Raw genomic sequence first — 17,500 nt, 5'->3', positions numbered from 1 at the left:
ATTTAGCAGGTAATGCAGCGCTCTCTTATAAAATTACGACCCCAAACCGCATCGACTTCGACGCAGTTTCGAAGTCGTGAAACCGCGTGTCAATATGAAACCACATTCGTGTAAACGCTAGCTAACCAGGAGTGGCTCCTGGCCTAACTCAATGTCGTACCAATTCAAATCCTTTGGGAATAAAACGTTTTGTTCCAAGTATTTCCATATCATTTAAATATGAATGCTACATTGTAACGCAAAAACAATACACAAAGAATCTTAGTCCCCGGAGATTTGAATTGGGTACAACATTGAGTTAACCGATTTGGTCTATTGATTAGAGTGTAATCCATGTGAAGTGCTAGTTTTCTACTAATCTCGGAAATGGGCCAACACCACCCTGCTAGCAGAGCCTTTCTTTTGCTTGCTCGATTTTGGCGTTCTCGAGAAAGGCTCTGCATGAATCGAGTAAGATCTTTTTTGAATATGCGCTGCATGTTGCCAGGATACAGTCTTGAACCCAAGCCTAATATGCCAGATCTCGCCGCCATTTTGGTTTTTCATGCCAGCGGGCTCAATTATAACCATCGGTTTTGTCACTAAACGGACGCTCGCACTGGAAAAACCGGTTTGACGAGAGAAAACAAGATTGACTAGTCCCGAAGTTCGGGCTGCGGCAAGGCTGCGGTGGCTTCAAAGAGTTGACGTGATTCGGGCAGAGCCTACTTTTCTCCTCCTCAGTAAAGAAAAAGACAAAAGGAGGCTCTGCTCGCAGGGTGGGCCAACACAAGGACAGAGAAAAACTCTGAACAGGGTGGGAATTGCGGGTTAGACCACCGCTGCTCTACCGACTGAGTTACAAGGTCAGACGGGAGCAGGCCGTGGGAACTGAAGATGTTGAAGTCACGGCCGTCAAAAATGTTCAATGATGAAATGGTATATGAAATTAATCATATGAACTGCGGATTTGAAATCAAGTGAAGCTATGATCTTCGCAGTTACGAACGCAATTTTTACAATTGCGTAGAGAAGCCTGAAAAATAACGGGGTTTCAACCCGTGACCTCGCGATTCCGGTGCGACGCTCTAAACAACTGAGCTATGAAGCCACTGACGTTGGGAGCTGGTCATTTGTGGGTTCTAATGGTCCCCGTTGAAGTCCTGAATTTTTCAGGCTTCTCTACGCAATTGTAAAAACTGCGTTCGTAACTGCGAAGATCATAGCTTCACTTGATTTCATATCCACAGTTCATATGATTCATTTCATATACCATTTCATCATTGATTCATTCCTCGCGGGACCATTAGAACCCACAAATGACCAGCTCCCAACGTCAGTGGCTTCATAGCTCAGTTGGTTCACTTCGGTTCAAACCGAAGTCCTGAATTTTTCAGGCTTCTCTACGCAATTGTAAAAATTGCGTTCGTAACTGCGAAGATCATAGCTTCACTTGATGTCAAAAATGTTATCGCTTGTTTACGAAAGGGAAATTAGCATCGAGGGTATCCGCCCGCAGCCGAATGTAATTGACTGAGAGTCGATTTTGATGAGGGAGGAAAACCAAAGTATCCGTACTGAAAAACCCTCGGAGTCAGATTGTGATCGATTGAAACTCAGCATACATACGACCCGAGGCTACGAGGCCAGGGTTGAGCCCGGGTCATAGAGGTGGGAGGCACGATTGATAACCACCAAGCCGTCGTCGGCTCCCCAGCGTAAACTGTGGCTGCTTGGCTACTTGGCAACGTGTTAACGCGGCTATGTAACTTTCCATTGTACCGCTATCTCTTGCATGGATCAGTGACGATCACAGACACCTTTCTTGACGCCTCAAGAACTACAGTAGGTAACGCCTGAGGTTTTTTGCCATTGTTTGAACCATAGTTAGTATAGTTAGTAACTATGGTTAGTATAGTTACCACTAACTATGTTTGAACTTTAGCCACGTGATCAGTAACCTTGTTTTTCCACCGGAACAAAAGAAAACGTTTGCATGATAATAGAGCTCAATTCCCGGAGGATAGGCCATTTCCGAGTTCATGTTTGCCTCCTCATCAAAGCGAGTCTAAGTGCGAAGTTTTTGTGATGATGATTAGGTCTACTTTACATATGAATAAAAACTAATTTTCATAAGAAAAACTTCGCACTTTGACTCGTTTTGAAGAGGAGGCATTCATGAACTCGGAAATGGCCTATCCTCCGGGAATTGAGCTCTATTATCATGCAAACGTTTTCTTTTGTTCCGGTGGAAAAACAAGGTTACTGATCACGTGGCTAAAGTTCAAACATAGTTAGTGGTAACTATACTAACCATTAATTCAGCATTCCCGCGCGACATCAGGTGAAAACACCCTATAGCGTAGTTAGCACGTTTGCTCGTAATAGAGAAGCCGCGTAGCCACGAAGCCGCAAATTTTCAGTGTTTTGGAATGGCTGGGCATTCTAAAGTGAAGCCACACTTCCATTACTCCCTCACTTTTGAGATATCTTTGGTTCATGGCTTCACATGTCCGTCATTGGCCATTGTCCCAAAACTTTGTCCCAGTCCTTCGATAATCTCACTCCAGTCTCCCTCGTTCACTTTGGTTATGATGGCCAACGAAGAAGAACAGCTCAGGGTCACTGCTGTCGAACTTCGAAAATTCAGGAAAAAGCTTCGTCAGATCGAAAGACTTGAGGAACTAGAACGTGACCTTACAGAGGATGAAATCGTCAAGGTAAAAATCCAATCGATCTCTCGACAACTGCTACACATGAACCAAACACTGACAAAAGCTTAAATTTCCACGTCGATCGACAGGATCGATTAGACCAAGGCAACCTCGATACTGTGATTTGGATGAGAGAACATTTATATAGTTTGGATATGTTGTAATTTATCAAATCTGCTCTATAAGTTTCTATATCTATAAATTGCTTGACAAATCAGTCAACTATTTTGGGTCATTCCTTTGTTTCGGTGATTATGTGATGATGATCTTAATAATACTCTTTTTAATCTTGTTAGTAAAGGTCAATTATGTTTTTTACAATGACTGCAAAAATCTCGCCCGCTCATTGGCTAATTTTTATTGCCAATAAGCGGGCAGACACATAAATTTATAATTTATGTAATAATGAGGCGATGTTTCTTGCGTTCTTCTCCTGTTTTGCCTTAATTTTGACCCCTCTGCCTTTTTGTTATTGTAAAAAACAAATTGATGTCAGTTTTTCATGCGTCTGTCCTGTTAATAATTATTGACAATGGATCCACAGCTACTTTGACAATGTTACGACGAAATCCGTGATCAATAACAGGACAGATGTATGTAAAAACTGACATCAATTTGTTAACTTGCACTTGGATCACCATCATCTTATTGCGGGTGGATGTAAGACAATAGACATGAACCCGCTTGACAGTGTTTTGGAGCTCACTTTATTCGCTAGTGCAATTATCATCATCATCATCATCATCATCATCATCATTATCATCGTTATCATCGCAGGCAACACCAACATAATTATTTTTTCTGTGCTTATCTCTCTCACCTTGCATCTTACTAGAGTAGAGAAGTTAACCTTACATCACGGGCAGACAACCTAAGGACGCGAGAGTGTGTGATGTCACGTTACTTTGAGACAGTTGTAATGGCCGATTCAACTAATCGTGGAAAATGTACCATAAAAGCTTCAAATCGCAATGTTTCTTTTCGAAAAATCATTATGGACAGCCAGATAAATAAAGTTCACTCAACTACTATTTTCTGCGTTGTCCTGAGTGATGTGATGGGTTTTTGGGACACTTCGATTTCTTCTTTTTTTTTAACAACTTTATTGACCATTACACATGTTACATACCAAAAAATAAATAACCGAAAAGAAATGAAATATATATGCAAAGTGATACGAAGTGATAAGGTCAAAAGGGAAGGTGCGAACGGGACGCGAGGACCCATGCGAGGCACTGCCCATGATATAATTAAAACATGATTAAATTTAAAAGACACTAAAACTAGGGATGACAGGGGCAGGATCGTACAATTGACCAGGTACAAGGATAGTAAATTTCAAAGTGATTGTGCAGAAGGTGAAACATGTGCTCAGTAACAAAGTTGCAAAAGGAAGCAGAAGTTGAAAAACTGGTGGGGGGTGAAAATTTACAGATATAGTTCCAGAGCTTAACAATACGATTAAAGTAAGAGGCCTGAAAAGTGCTAGTTTTACATACAGGAGTTTTAAGGCTATAAGAATTACTTTGTCTGGATCGGCCGTGAGAAACAAAAGAAACAAAATGAGAAACATTAAGATCAGTAAAACCATTCAGACATTTATAAAAGAAAACAAGATCTTTGATTTCGCGATCAAATGTCAGAGGAAGAAGTTTTAAAGTTAAGTCTGTCTCTGTATGACATCACGCCTACAACGTTGTTTGAGGATCCACCTTGTGGCCCTCCTTTGAACCCTTTCAATTTGAGTTTTTAATGCTATCTTGTCCGGGGACCAGACTTGGGTCGCATAGGATAACTGTGACTTCACAAGTGCAAGATAAAGAGAACGTCTAGCAGAGACATTGTTTAATAGTGGGCACGGGCACTTCAGATCACACGTGTCGTCACATACAATATAAATAGACAAGGCGTGCAACTTCCAAGACCGCTCATGGCCGAGTGACTCCAGAATTTAGCCAAATTTCTCCCACTTCCAAAGGTCGCTCGCCTCCCAACCTTGGGCATGTAGAAAGTCAATAATTTTATGAGCATCTTGCCAAATATCATCAAATTTACACGGCTGTGCAACCTCAAAATCCTGCTCGATTTTCAAGCTTCGCTCAGATTTTTGTTATATCCAGATGATGTGGACAGAAGTCATGCACCATTGAATTTGATCAAATCAAGTTAACCAATCAAAAAGTGCAGATTTATAATTTTGTCCCTCTTGGGGAAAATCTGTGGGTTGAGTTTGTTGGTTCTCTACTCTGCACCGAGAGGTTTTCCTCTGGGTTTTCCCCTCTCCTCGTAAATCAACATTTGACTTGCTTTGCATTAATTGTTAATTTCAATTTACAGTGTCCCCAATTAGTGCTCCAGCACTAGAATGACTAGACACTTAAATAAAGTTCCTTTCCTTTCCTTTCTGCATTAAAGTATTATATTAATGCTGACATAATTATTTGCAGCTTTCCACAAAAGATGAACTGCGCTCCAAAGTCCAGGAGCTTATAGCAAGGGCTGATGTATTGACACGTGAAAAGCAAAATATGGAAACTGAACCAGTTGAAGAACCTGCAAATGAACAAGAAGAAGAGAGAATGACTGAAAATTTACAAGCTGTTGTAGAAGATAATCCTGGCAGCAGTCACTATGCACCGAGTGAAATTCGTGAGCAGAGTAGAGAGGAACCTGTGACAAATGAAGCATATGACCAAGCTCCTTTGTTGCAGCCTCTACCCGCTGTCACTGCACCAGATGTTGTGTTAGAGGCCCAGACTCGAGCAACATCAGTTTTGGCTTCTGATAGCACGACCATGAGATTTCATGTTAGGAATTTTGAAGGCCACAATGATGTCATTTGCAGTGTTGACTGTCAAGGATCTTTACTTGTGTCTGGCGGGTAAGTTTTGTGTTGAACATCTCATTGCCTTTGAGTTTGTAAATCATGTTGTTGTTGGTCTCCCCCTTCTTTTTACGAACAGTGAGCGGGTTCTTTAATGTCTGACAGTGCTGAGTAACAGAAATGGTTGTTTGACAGGGCTTACAATTTATAGTCCTTATCCAAAAAGACTTAAAAGTCTAACCATTTTCAGATGAAATTACAAAGGCGGCACTTTCTCCTCAGTTATTTTAATGAAAGACCCTGAATGTTGGTCCAACTAGGGTTGTGAACCGGGTGGGAACAAAAGTCAGACCAGATCAACTCGGATCGCTCTCCTCGGACTGAGTGAAAAATTGTGTTGTAAGCCAAAACTATTCGACTTTTGCACCAATTTCACCAAGGTCGGCTTAGAGATTAGGGCTAGGGTGATTTTTTGAGGCCTTATTACCGGTATTTCTTTTACGTCGATCCAAGGTGAGCAGTACGAGTGATCCGGGCCGACTTTTGTACCTGCCTATTGTGAACTTGTGATCTCTCACATGAAAGTCTGATGTTAAACCAATAATATTGAGCATTGTTCAAATTGAGGGGAATCTAGAAGATCCCAGACCAATTTCCTCCACCTCCTGCCACATTTACTTCTATTAAAATACTTGTGTCAGAATGATAATGCAGAGTTGGTTGCAGCGGAGGTGGCAGGTACAAAACACAAGTCACAGGTCATGGGTCATTGTCTTACCTATACAGAAAGTATCCTAACATTCAAAAAAGTTATTTTTAAGCCTAAAAACTTTTCTGTAGGCCTAATTAAGCCTAAGGTTAGCTTTTATGAATGTTTAGGATACTTTCTGTATTGGTAAAACAATGACCTGTGACCTGTGTTTTGTACCTGCTGCAGCGGAGGACTGCTTTGAAAACAACATAGTGCTTTTAAATGAGTATTGGCCCTCTGTAGAAGTATCAAACCAGAGAATCAAAAAGATAGTGTTGCAAAGACAGATGATGCAAGAATAGCTGTAACTCAACTTAAGGTTGCTGTCTTGCAAGGGAAACATAAAGGGTTGTACAGATTTGTCTGTCGGGATTCCGTTTTTGTATATGTTCAGTGAGAAGTTTGCCGTTCTTCAAATGGAGTTGATTCTTGCTCACAAACATTATAGAGCTATATTCATATGCTAATTGTCCCGGATCTTGTTAAATTCTCAGAGAGACAGTTTACTTATATTCGTACAGTTTACTTATAATCGTACCTGCCCGCATACCAAAGCAAAGCAATGAAACTAAAGAGCTCTCTTACATCGAGAGTAAATGCGACATAAAAAGTGCTCTGCGAACTTTCAATCCATGGCGATTTCTGTTTATCGTCGATTAAAATCAGCTGATTGAATGGTGACTTTTATTTCGCAACAATTCTACATCGTCCAGTATCTGATTTGAAAATAGTTACCAAGAAAATCTAGAAAACGTTTCATAGTTTCAAATCAAGAAAACGTTTCATAGTTTCATAAACGTTTCATTCTGTCCTCAAATCCATGGTATCGAGAATAATTTTTTGTGTTATGGAAGACAGAAGGAGAGAGGTAGTTTTTACAAGTTCCTCTATCTTCTCCTTTTCTCGACTTTCGTGGGAAGTAAAGAAAGTGGGGTTAAGTGTGACCTCCACGCGAGGGTTACCGCTTAGTTCCAAATGACCTTGGACACCTCCCGACAATTACATGACTGATTTCCCTGCAGAAGAGAGCAATACGGAGAAGCATTTCTGCGCAGGGCTTAAAATCGAATTTCGTCATTCCTCTAGAGAAATTTGAAAACATTGGGCTTTTAGTTGCATGGATACCTCTTTGTAAAGTAAAATGAATTTTCCACTGGTTTGTTTCGATAGTCTAGTGGATATCGGTATCCATTGATTCATGTTCTGAATCTTTCTTTTTTGTCTCGGGTTATGATAAGTTTTAAAGTAGATGAAAAAGTTGATGAAAAAGGAAAAAATGTCAGTTTGAGAAATAAAAACAAGTGGTTCTCAGTAATTGTGTACCAGAGGTAACCTGGTTGCTGTGCAGACTGGGCTACCCTTTATGTTGCCAAGGCAACTGGTTCGCCAAAAATCTGCATATTTTAATGAGCAAAAACAACAGCTTTGCACCTTTCAAACAGAAGGCGCTTTATAATTTTTTTTCCTTCAGCGAGGATTTTGCAATTATACCGATCTCTGAAATCTTCGAGATGCATGTATTTTGTATTACCAGATAAATTTTCGATTGGTAGGAGTAGGTGCGCATAGAACAAATTGTCATTGGTGACGCTTCTTCACCTAACGGCCGCAAGTAAGTCTTGGGTACTGATGACGTGAAAGCTTGCATCGTACAATTTCCTTTTTGGAAGCACGACACACTAAAAGCCTTTTTGAGAAAGGTCTCTGAGTGGAATAACTTCGCAGCAGGAAAAGATCCATTGTTGAGCGCTCACGTTGTCGTCAAGACCTTAAATTTGGTTTTTCACGTTGTTGTTGTTTCTTGTAGTACGTGCGTGCCGCGCACGTGCAGCACGACTATTTTTCTTCTTTTAACCAATAATATTATTGCTTTCTGGCGTTGTCATAGCCGTAGCCGTTTCTTAAGGCCCGGGCTTCAAGGTCCGTTCGATTTTGTCGAATGTTGTTGAACGATGTTAGGGAGTTTAAGATCTGCGACGCGACGGTAACGAAAACGTCATTTAAAATTGAAAGTTTAGGTTTATTAATCTTTTTCGTCCTTATGTCGGCTTGTCTAACTTCTAAAAACTAGTGTAACTCTCCAGGAACTGAATTGGGAGGTGCGGTATTGAATATACTGCAGAAAATTCAAATTCGCTGCCTTTTGTTCACGTTCTCCGTAAAACTTGAGAATTGGTCATTTCACGTCGTAGATTTGCCGAAAACGTGAAACAAATGTACAAAAATGAAAAATGCACGTGCACAGCGTGCAAAGCTATTGTTTTTGCTCATTAAATATGAAAAATTTGTGACGTTTTCGTTGCCGTCGCGTCGTAGATCTTAAACTCCCTGTTGACTCGCTGCAGCCGCGGTTGTTACTAAGGATACGGACATGGGTACGTCATTGGGAGACCGATTAGTGCGCACGCGCATACCCAACAATGTTGAAATTTCGAGTGGCGCAAACGACTCCAGCTTCATTCACCAATCGCGATAACAAAATTAATGTTGAGTGGTTGTTGAAGCAAGGTTTAAAACTCCCCCCCCCCCCCCCAACACACACACAAAAAAAGGTCGTGAGATGGGGCCAATGGTTTATAGTCCGAGAAGACTTGCAGATGGTCATAACCATTTGCACGCGAAGTTACAAATGTAGCACTTTTAAGACCTTGAGTGCTCAACAAGCCAGCGGTGCGTGGTGGCCCAGTTTAACATTTTGCCAAAGTATAAATTCACCTAATCGTAAAGCTTTCTCTAGAATTGCGAACGAATCATCTAAAAACAGTCTGGTTAGAACAGTGAAGAGTTGAAGTCTCTAAACAAGTCGTGGACTCATTTTCTCCGAAAACATAAATTTGGTTACCGGTACTCTCAATGACGTCGTGGTCTTGTTTGGGAAAGCGAGAAAAAAAAAAATTTTCTCGAATGCACGCCGCCCGTGCAGAACATTTGTTTGCATCTCGAATCCCTTGTGGGTTTTTCATTGGTTTTACCGCTGTATTTTGCAACTGTTGTGATGTTCCCGAACGAATGCTCCAGTTCGTTTTCGTCAACAACTTTGTCATTGCATAACCTCAGAATTTAAAACCTTTAGTCCACCCAAAAAGGTTAGTAAATAGATTATACTGAGTACAGCTGTCTCCGTGTAACAATTTCATGTTATGAATTTTGTAGTAATTTCATCGTGTTTTGTGCTTTAACGATCTCCTGCGTGAAACTTGCGTCCCAGGTTTTGACCGAGTTCGTTGATTTGCATACTATTACAACAGCGTTCAGTAGATGCAATAATTAATGCATCGAACAAAGATAAGAAAGACAATTATTACTCACTTGTTTATCATACTTAAAATGCGTTTTTTTTCTCTCTCAAAATGACGATTTTTTTTCGCTCTCATTTGGAAGATCTATAGGACTTGTAACCCAAAGTCGCAAGACTTGCGGTTTGCATTTCTTAATATTTAATGATCGTTTGGTTACATCTAATTTGCAACAAACGTTGGCCTTGAGGCTGATGATATCTACCGGTTGATAAGCGAGTTATACGGATTGAGATATAATTAGTTGGATGTGGCATTTATGTTAGTCGGTTGACCCTGGGTGGAATCAATTTCTATGTTGTTTAATACCATGAAGGAAAAACGCAGGTATTGTCAACGTATCTTAAACAATTTTTACTGGTTATTGACTTTCGTGTGCTGTTGTAACTTGTTTTCCATTTACCCTTTCAGACGAAAATTTAAGGTCTTCACCCTTGAAAAATATGTGGACAACTTTTATTCCTTCGTCACGAGTATTGTTAACTGTTGTGTTACAAAAAAAAGTCACTAATTTTGAATTTGTGTAATACACCCTACCCTTACTTTTTGGCCGCGCGTTTTGAATTACATTTAAAGGTTTTATTTAATCTTCTGTTGGATGGCAGGTACCGAAGATTTCAATCAAAGCATTTAAGTTTTAAGCGTTAGATAACATGGGCTGAAACAATGTACTTATCTCTGACTACTTTTTATCTCAAAGCGAAACGGACACCAAATCGTATTTTGCCATTTGAAGATGACGTTTTTTTTAACGACGCTTGATTTTCAAACACTTTTGCAGCCGCGACACAATGCTGAAATTATGGGATGCAGACAGTGGCCGAGAGACTAGAAGCATGGGTGGGCATACTGGAACCATAACATCTGTGTTCCTTGTGCCTAAGGAAAAAACGTGTGAAATCGGTATGGCTTTTTCCAATAGCTCTGCGACCTGGCCTAAAGAATGGCAACGAGGCTGGAGGTGACATGGTTCTAATGCAGGTTTAGAGAGTTTGTGGCGGGCAGATGTCTTAGCCAACCTCGGTTCCATTCCAAGGCTAGGTCACACAACTGTAAAATGAACCATTCCATTTTTGATGTCACGACATCCTCGCACATTTTGCAAAATGCCTTGCCTTTTCCCGCCAAAACTCCTGCATTGCAAAGCGGTTTGTGACGTCATCTTAGGAATAGACGCCATTCCTCATGCAATCTCTGCCGTGGGAAAAACAGTTTACTCTGGTTTTGTCAAGTTTTAACAATTTTGTTGCGAAAACGGCAAAAATAGTTTTCTGCTAGTGAGAATTATTTCTGCAAAGAAAAATATTTGAGGTTCGGGGTTTCCGGTTAAATCAGATTCCTCGAAATATCATTATTTTCTGTAAGCGTAGACCACTATCCCATGAAATTCACTGTAAATTTACAAGTGTCTTTCTTCTTCAGCTCCACCGTCCGGCTTCCGCGCTGACCAATACTCGGTACTCACGGGCTCAAAAGATTGTTCCATGAAAATATGGTCCCTCGCTAACGGTGAGTAAAGCCTCTTTGTGCGGTTACATTTCATTAAGCAATGACCATTTCGTATTCCTCTTTGGAGCTTTTCCTTTATGTAAACTAGAGCGTTGGAAAAGTGGAACTATTCTCACCCGCCACTAGGATCTTTCTGGGAAAGCAACCATTCTAGTCTTTACTATCCCTCCTTGACCGGAGTTTTCTGAAGCTGACAGATTCTGGGATCCACGTGAATATGCGCAGCAAGGTATTCCCAAAGAGAAAGAGTGGACTTTAGAGTGGTATTGTAATGATAAAAACATTAGATCTTTTTTTCTTTGGGTTTCAAAACTATGTTAAGTAAACGCCAAGTGGCCCAAGTTCTAAGCCTTAATTTCAAAAAGACACCTTTTTATTTTAACTGGGATTTTCCTATTTAATGGTCCGCCATTAGTAACTTTAAAATCTTGAGAGAGCTGGGACCCGTTTCTGGAAAGTCCCGAAACTTTACGTGCCATTTTCGGGTGTCACAATTCCCTTAGTATCTCAAGAACGGAGAGGATTTAAGTCGTCAAACTTCACAGTTATTCTTCTTTTTCTTACCTTGAAAACACGTGAAAAGTTCGGCTTTCCAAAACAAGTGGTTGGCAGTTTCACAAATGGCTTTTTGGGCCCGACAAACCATTTGCGAAACTGGCAACCGCTTGTTTTGGAAAGCCGATCTTTTAACATATTTTAAAGGCAACAAAAAGAAACAATACTGTGAAGTTTGACGACTTAAATCTCCTCCGTTCTTTAGATACAAGGGGAATTGTGACACCCGAAAATGGCCTGTAAAGTTTCGGGACTTTAGAGAAACGGGACCCTGGATCGAGGAGAAAATGACGCCAAAGACTCACTAGTTTAAGAATGCAATGCGTTTGTACGCGACTGGATTAATATGCAGCACTGGAGTTTCGAGGTTTCAGATTTTTAAACTCGTGTTTTGCGTACATAATAAATTGCGTTTACACGCTGAAATTTAAAGCTATCGAGTGAATGACGTCACGTTCCCTAGGTCCAACCCTCTGAGGTCCAATCGGTCAAATTTGAACGTGAGTATGGCGTACAGTGAAATCCAAAACTTACACTCAAAGTAAACAACCTTTGGATAAAAATCAAAGCTCAAAATTTTGCCAGGCAGGTGTTAAGCAAACACACTTTCAAAATCTGGAGAAAATAGGGAAGTGATTGGTTGATCATAGTTACTGTATCACTTTAGGAGCAAGTTTGGGGCAAAAGAAATCTATACCGGCACCCCCTTTTTGCTAACCGTCGCTTAAGTCCGGTAAGAGACGAAAGACGGTTGTATCTGAAGCTATTTCATATCCGAGGACCTTGATTTCGATTATTTTGTTTTCTCCTTTTTTTTCTTTAAACAAGTCGACTTTCTGATTGAAAAACAAATTATCGAAGGACGATAGGATGGAGAAAAGTTAACCGTGACAATTCGTTGAAATGTTAATTGTAATCGAATCACCTTATCATTCATATCATCCAAAGAACCTTTGTTGTTAATCACTACAAATCCTTAAATCCCTTTATAAGATTTCATCGGGTTTTAGTATTATCAACTCTTTGGAAATTACTGAAATCGCTGTTACATAACAGGAAACATAGATAACGAGAGTGGAAGCCGAGTCCGTAACATCCAAGGGAAGCTCTTTTTGTAATCTTTTGCTGTAGTTAGTTTGTGACGTTAGAAGCAAAAATACGTGTAATTTTTGTAAAATTTTGATTGGTAAGTTCATAACTTAGTGTTTACAGTTTTCTGCTGTAAGTTCATGGCGGTTCATTGCCAATTTGAATGGTGTTTTTATGCATAAGGTTTTTTCTCTTGCACTTTCAGGGCAAATCACAAGATCGATGTATGTATTTTCGCCTGTGGAGAGTTTGGATTGTAACTGTAACAATGTGATTGCAGCTGGTTTAGGTTGGTTAAAGTTCTGTGTTTATGATGTGATGTTCCTATTATGTCCTCCATGTTCCACTTCGTGTGTTCATTTGGGCATAGTTATGTCGGCCTCGTCTTATAACCCATTGGTAGGGACTTAGAGTCTAGGATGCGGATGTCAACAAAAACATCACCTCAAAATATAACTTTGCACGACTTAAGTCGTTCGCGATTATTCTACCTCGTTCACTCGTACAATGCTGGCGAAGAATCGGAAAAATAAATTGGAACGAGCGGTTTCAGAGTAAAAATAGAGAATGTAGTTTTCACATTTGTACATTTGCATTGTCGTCAAAACCTCAAATTTGGCGATCTGATGTCATTGCTATGCGGCTAAAATGCGTGCTGCACTCTTTTAACCAATAATGTTGTTGTTTTGTGGGGTTATCGTTGCCGTAGCCGTCGCAAACTCCCTAGTTTGGTGTTTGCAGAAGCATTAACACAGATCACAGATGGTGGCAGACGAAGGCCCTTTGAGTTAGACTGGTATTTGTGCGTGTGTTTTAGAACGTTTTTCGGGGCGAATGCTTCGAGATAGAACGAAGATTAAGAAACAGCGGTTGTAACAGCATCGCGAACTTCATCTCAAAATTTCAATTGTCGCTATTGAAGAACTTATTGAAAGTACTTCGTAACCATGTCAACCCTTTTAATGTGAGAGAAGTGTGCGATTTTCCAAGAAATGGCGCTTAACTAAGAGTGAATGAGAAAACATGAGTTATGCTCACATTCCAGCGTTTTTCAATCATAAAACCTAGCATTTGGTAAGAGCGGTTTTCAATTGAGTTCCGAAAGTAATTAGCGAATTGCTTTGGTTTATGATTACTTCACTTAGTACTAGTGATTGGTTCAAAGTTCTCGCGCCACTTTTCCAACCAATCAGAAGTGAAATCGAAACCAATCGTGGCTCGCTCGTGCACATTTTTCCGTGCTTTGTATCCGCTACGTGTAGTTACTTCGAGTTTTGATTGGTCTACCGGATTGTCTCCGTCCTAAACCCACATATATAGCGTAAAAAAGTTGTTTTTTCTTCAAATATGCAGTTTTGTGCGGTTTCGTTGTCGTCTTTTGCTGAAGAACTGAGCTTTTTCAATATGTCTAGAATAGCTGCGAAATGTTTTGTGGACGTCAATTTAATTTTTCCTTTCTATTCATGCTTAATCCTATTGTCATTTATATTTTAAAAAGATAAGTGTAATCTTCTTTAGCAGCCATTCGAACAAAACCATTTGGGTCGTAGGTTCGACTTCTGATTTTCTCGACACCGTTTTTGACAATAACGGAAAGGATCGATGAAAATGAAAATGAGGCAAGCATGAACTCGGAAATGGCCTATTGTCCCTGCCTTTGCTGCAAACCGCCAGAAATAAAATTCTCAGTCCTCTGGTTGCAGTTCCCTAGTCTTCTTGTTCTTTCCTTTTTCGGAAAATATCCCTTACCCAACAGGACCTCTTGCAGTCTGTTTTCTTGTTCTCTCTCTTGACACCGTCGTCTTTTTCTACGGAGCAGGAGGAGTATAATAGTTGGAGAATTTCTTCTTCGTCCGTTATTTTGGAAACGTTGCTCTTCCCATTCTCCAGCGTTTTTTTTCTGGATGTAACTGCGCTTGCGTATGTCACTTCTCTTTTGCTTATGCAACATGTGTTAACTTCGTTATGCTTCTGCTAACGTCGCAGTGTTCCCTGCTAACCAGAGCTCTCTTTTCTTTTGTGTTCGCTGGGCTGATAAACACGGGAAAAGAGGCCTCTGCCATGGGTCAAAACTCACTGTGTTGAGCATGCGCGGCGGTTACTTAGCGACCGACTCCGCACTTGATACTTCATGTTGTGTAGGCTCACTTAACAACAGCGGAATTACTGTAAATGAATGCGCGAGACACAGCGGGCTCAATTCACAGTCAGTAAACATATCATGGGGCATGCGGTTTGAAGAGTGCCTTGCAAGGTTGTGGACGGCGCTTGGATAAAAGCGAGTTTCGATCCATGGCAGAAGTCTCATTTCCGGTACAACGCAAAAAGAAGAGAGACCCCTGCTGCTATATTGTTCACACGAAACTTATCGTCATACAAAGTACTCGCCGTTCTTTCATCCACTACCGAGTTAAACGAGCCATCTCATTGACATAAAGAGCGTATGAGCCTGCGATTATTGATAACCAAAGAGCAACCGAGCCAAACGAACCGGCTCGTTTGGTAGATGGTTAAAAGTGGCCGTGAATTCTGTAGTTTAGGCCTATTTTTTTTTCTTCAGATGGTGGTAAGGTAGAGTTATGGGATCTAGAGACGGGAACGTCTGTGAGGTCCGTGCGAGGACACGACGAAGATGCTGTTACGGCTCTCAAGGTAACCATGGCTACGCCACACTCTCCAGATATGAGTGACACGTCGTAGGAAGAAGTTTTTTTACTTCAATTGTGATTACAGTTTTCTTGAATTTCCGCACCCTCGACGTGCTTTTCGCTCAAGAAAAATCAAGTTCTTTGCGTGTATTTCTTTATTTAAATCTTGCTTTGATAAAACATTCGAGGATAATGTTTCTTTTCGAGTTTTTTGGCAGTCAATCAGAAGCGAAATTCAAACAATTGTGCGGGACATACTTCGTTTCCAAAATTAAGATTGGACTAGGACTACTCTAAAGTTAAAGAAAAGCAAATTAGGAAGTGAAAAAACGAATAGATGAAGCACCTAGCTTTTTATTTTATTATCTTCAAATTTGGTGCTTGCTTAGTTAGAACAATGAGGCACAAAAGGCGTTCGCAGCAAGTGCTTCATCTGAAAAGAAGCAATCCGCAATTAGAAGCATTTATCGTCTAGTTCCAGGACAGCCGCGTTGTCAGTGGCTCTGCTTCTGGGGTGGTAAAAGTCTGGGACGTTAGGGACAATTCTCTCAAGTCAGTGATGAGCTCAGAACATGCCTGTGCTGATAACGCTGCCGGAAACGTAACGGTGAAACCGAGACGCGTGCGTTGCATAGCAACAACACATGACGCGGTTTATTGGGGAGATGACGGAGTGAACATGAAAGCGATGGATTTAAAGACAGGTGGGAGGACCGTTTTTATCTTCTTCTTCCAATGTACTTTAGGTAGCGAGTGCAAATTATCTAATTGCATTTTGCTAGCCAGTAATTAAACTATAAACTAGTTATAACAAGAGAAAATGAGGGGACAGAGAGGGAGGCTCCCGGTCCAGCCCTTGGGATATGTCATGTCCACGAAAGTTATTTTTAGACGAGTGGAAGTCTTCCGAGACGTCCGCATGCAGGTCAACCTCGGTCTGAGGTTTGAAAGAAAAGCAAAGATTTCATGTAATGGCAGACGAAGTGGACTTGACGTTTGTGCATGCGGACGTCTCGGAAGACAGACTTCCGCTAGAACAAAGACTTTCGCTCGTCTAAAAATAACTTTCGTGGACATGACATATCCCGGCCAACGCCCTGAGCCTCCCTCTCTGTCCCCTCATTTTCTCTTGGTTATAATCATGGATTAATTAAGGGCCCACCTTGAAGCGACAGGCTTTTTGACCTTTTGTTTTTGTTATGGAAATTCGCACTGCTTATCGTAGTGATCTGATTGGATGAATTTCAGCTTTGCAGGGATTTTCACTTATGAAAATTGTTCCACGGCACGCAATGCCTGTCGGTTGAAGGTGGGCCTTTGAGTGCGTTTGATGTCTAGGGTAATACATAGAGGATATTACATGGCCGCGCGGAGATACGAAATTTCTCTTCGAGTGTTGAAGAACATTTCACGAGTGAGCGCAGCGAACGAGTGAAATATTTTTCAACACGAGAAGAGAAATTTCGTATCTCCAAGCGGCCATGTAATATTCTGTTTATTATATAAACACCAATGAAATACTAAATCATTTCACAAAATGCATCGAAGGGCGCGATTTTTACATGTAACCGTAACAACAGTGATCTTTTCACGTGTGAAGATATCATGTTTTCGCGCGAAAGCTCACTTGGTATTTCATTGGTGTTTATATAATACTATCCTTAATTGCAATTGATTGCCCAGAGAAATTCAGGGAAAGTGGACTTGTGACGTGCTTTCAGACAGTGTCGTAGACCAGTTGCAATGTTGAACACAGCAGTGAGGTTCAAGCCTACCATTTTGGTAATGGACTTGATACAATCGCGATGGCCAAAACAGATCGTCGAACAAAATGAAACAAACGGTTATATTATGTATTGTTGGTTTGCATCCACGTGATGAGTCGGCCATGTTTATGTACAAAACAATAGAAAATTGAAAAACCGTAAATAACAATGACCACAACCAGGTTTTCTGAGCCCGCGAGACTGAGCAGTCCTCGCAAACCATTGTTTTAACGAAAACCGCTGGTCAGCAACCTACATGGTTTTGGTCATTGCTGTCTAAGGTCTTCTAGAAAATTGCCCCACAAGTTTTGCATAATTAAGAATATTATTCTGTACACCAACATGACGTCACATTCAAACCACAAATTC

At 40.7% G+C, this 17,500-nt stretch overlaps 1 protein-coding gene across 2 annotated transcripts in view; it reads left to right on the top strand.

Annotated features, from left to right (window-relative positions):
- The first annotated feature begins 2,568 nt into the window (after positions 1 to 2,568).
- LOC137997844 (protein will die slowly-like) overlaps positions 2,569 to 17,500 on the top strand; it is a 63,236-nt gene continuing 48,304 nt past the window's right edge. For both annotated transcript variants that reach the window (XM_068844135.1, XM_068844134.1), the window contains exons 1-7: positions 2,569 to 2,699; positions 5,141 to 5,574; positions 10,346 to 10,467; positions 10,987 to 11,073; positions 12,923 to 13,006; positions 15,278 to 15,369; positions 15,841 to 16,069. In XM_068844135.1, coding sequence (XP_068700236.1) covers positions 2,571 to 2,699; positions 5,141 to 5,574; positions 10,346 to 10,467; positions 10,987 to 11,073; positions 12,923 to 13,006; positions 15,278 to 15,369; positions 15,841 to 16,069 — 1,177 coding nt within the window. In that variant the 5' untranslated portion in view covers positions 2,569 to 2,570. The remainder of the gene's footprint in view (positions 2,700 to 5,140; positions 5,575 to 10,345; positions 10,468 to 10,986; positions 11,074 to 12,922; positions 13,007 to 15,277; positions 15,370 to 15,840; positions 16,070 to 17,500) is intronic.

Source organism: Montipora foliosa, chromosome 3, assembly GCF_036669935.1.
Source record: "Montipora foliosa isolate CH-2021 chromosome 3, ASM3666993v2, whole genome shotgun sequence".
Taxonomy (NCBI): Eukaryota; Metazoa; Cnidaria; class Anthozoa; order Scleractinia; family Acroporidae; genus Montipora; species Montipora foliosa.
This window is presented reverse-complemented; position numbering and strand designations above follow the sequence as displayed.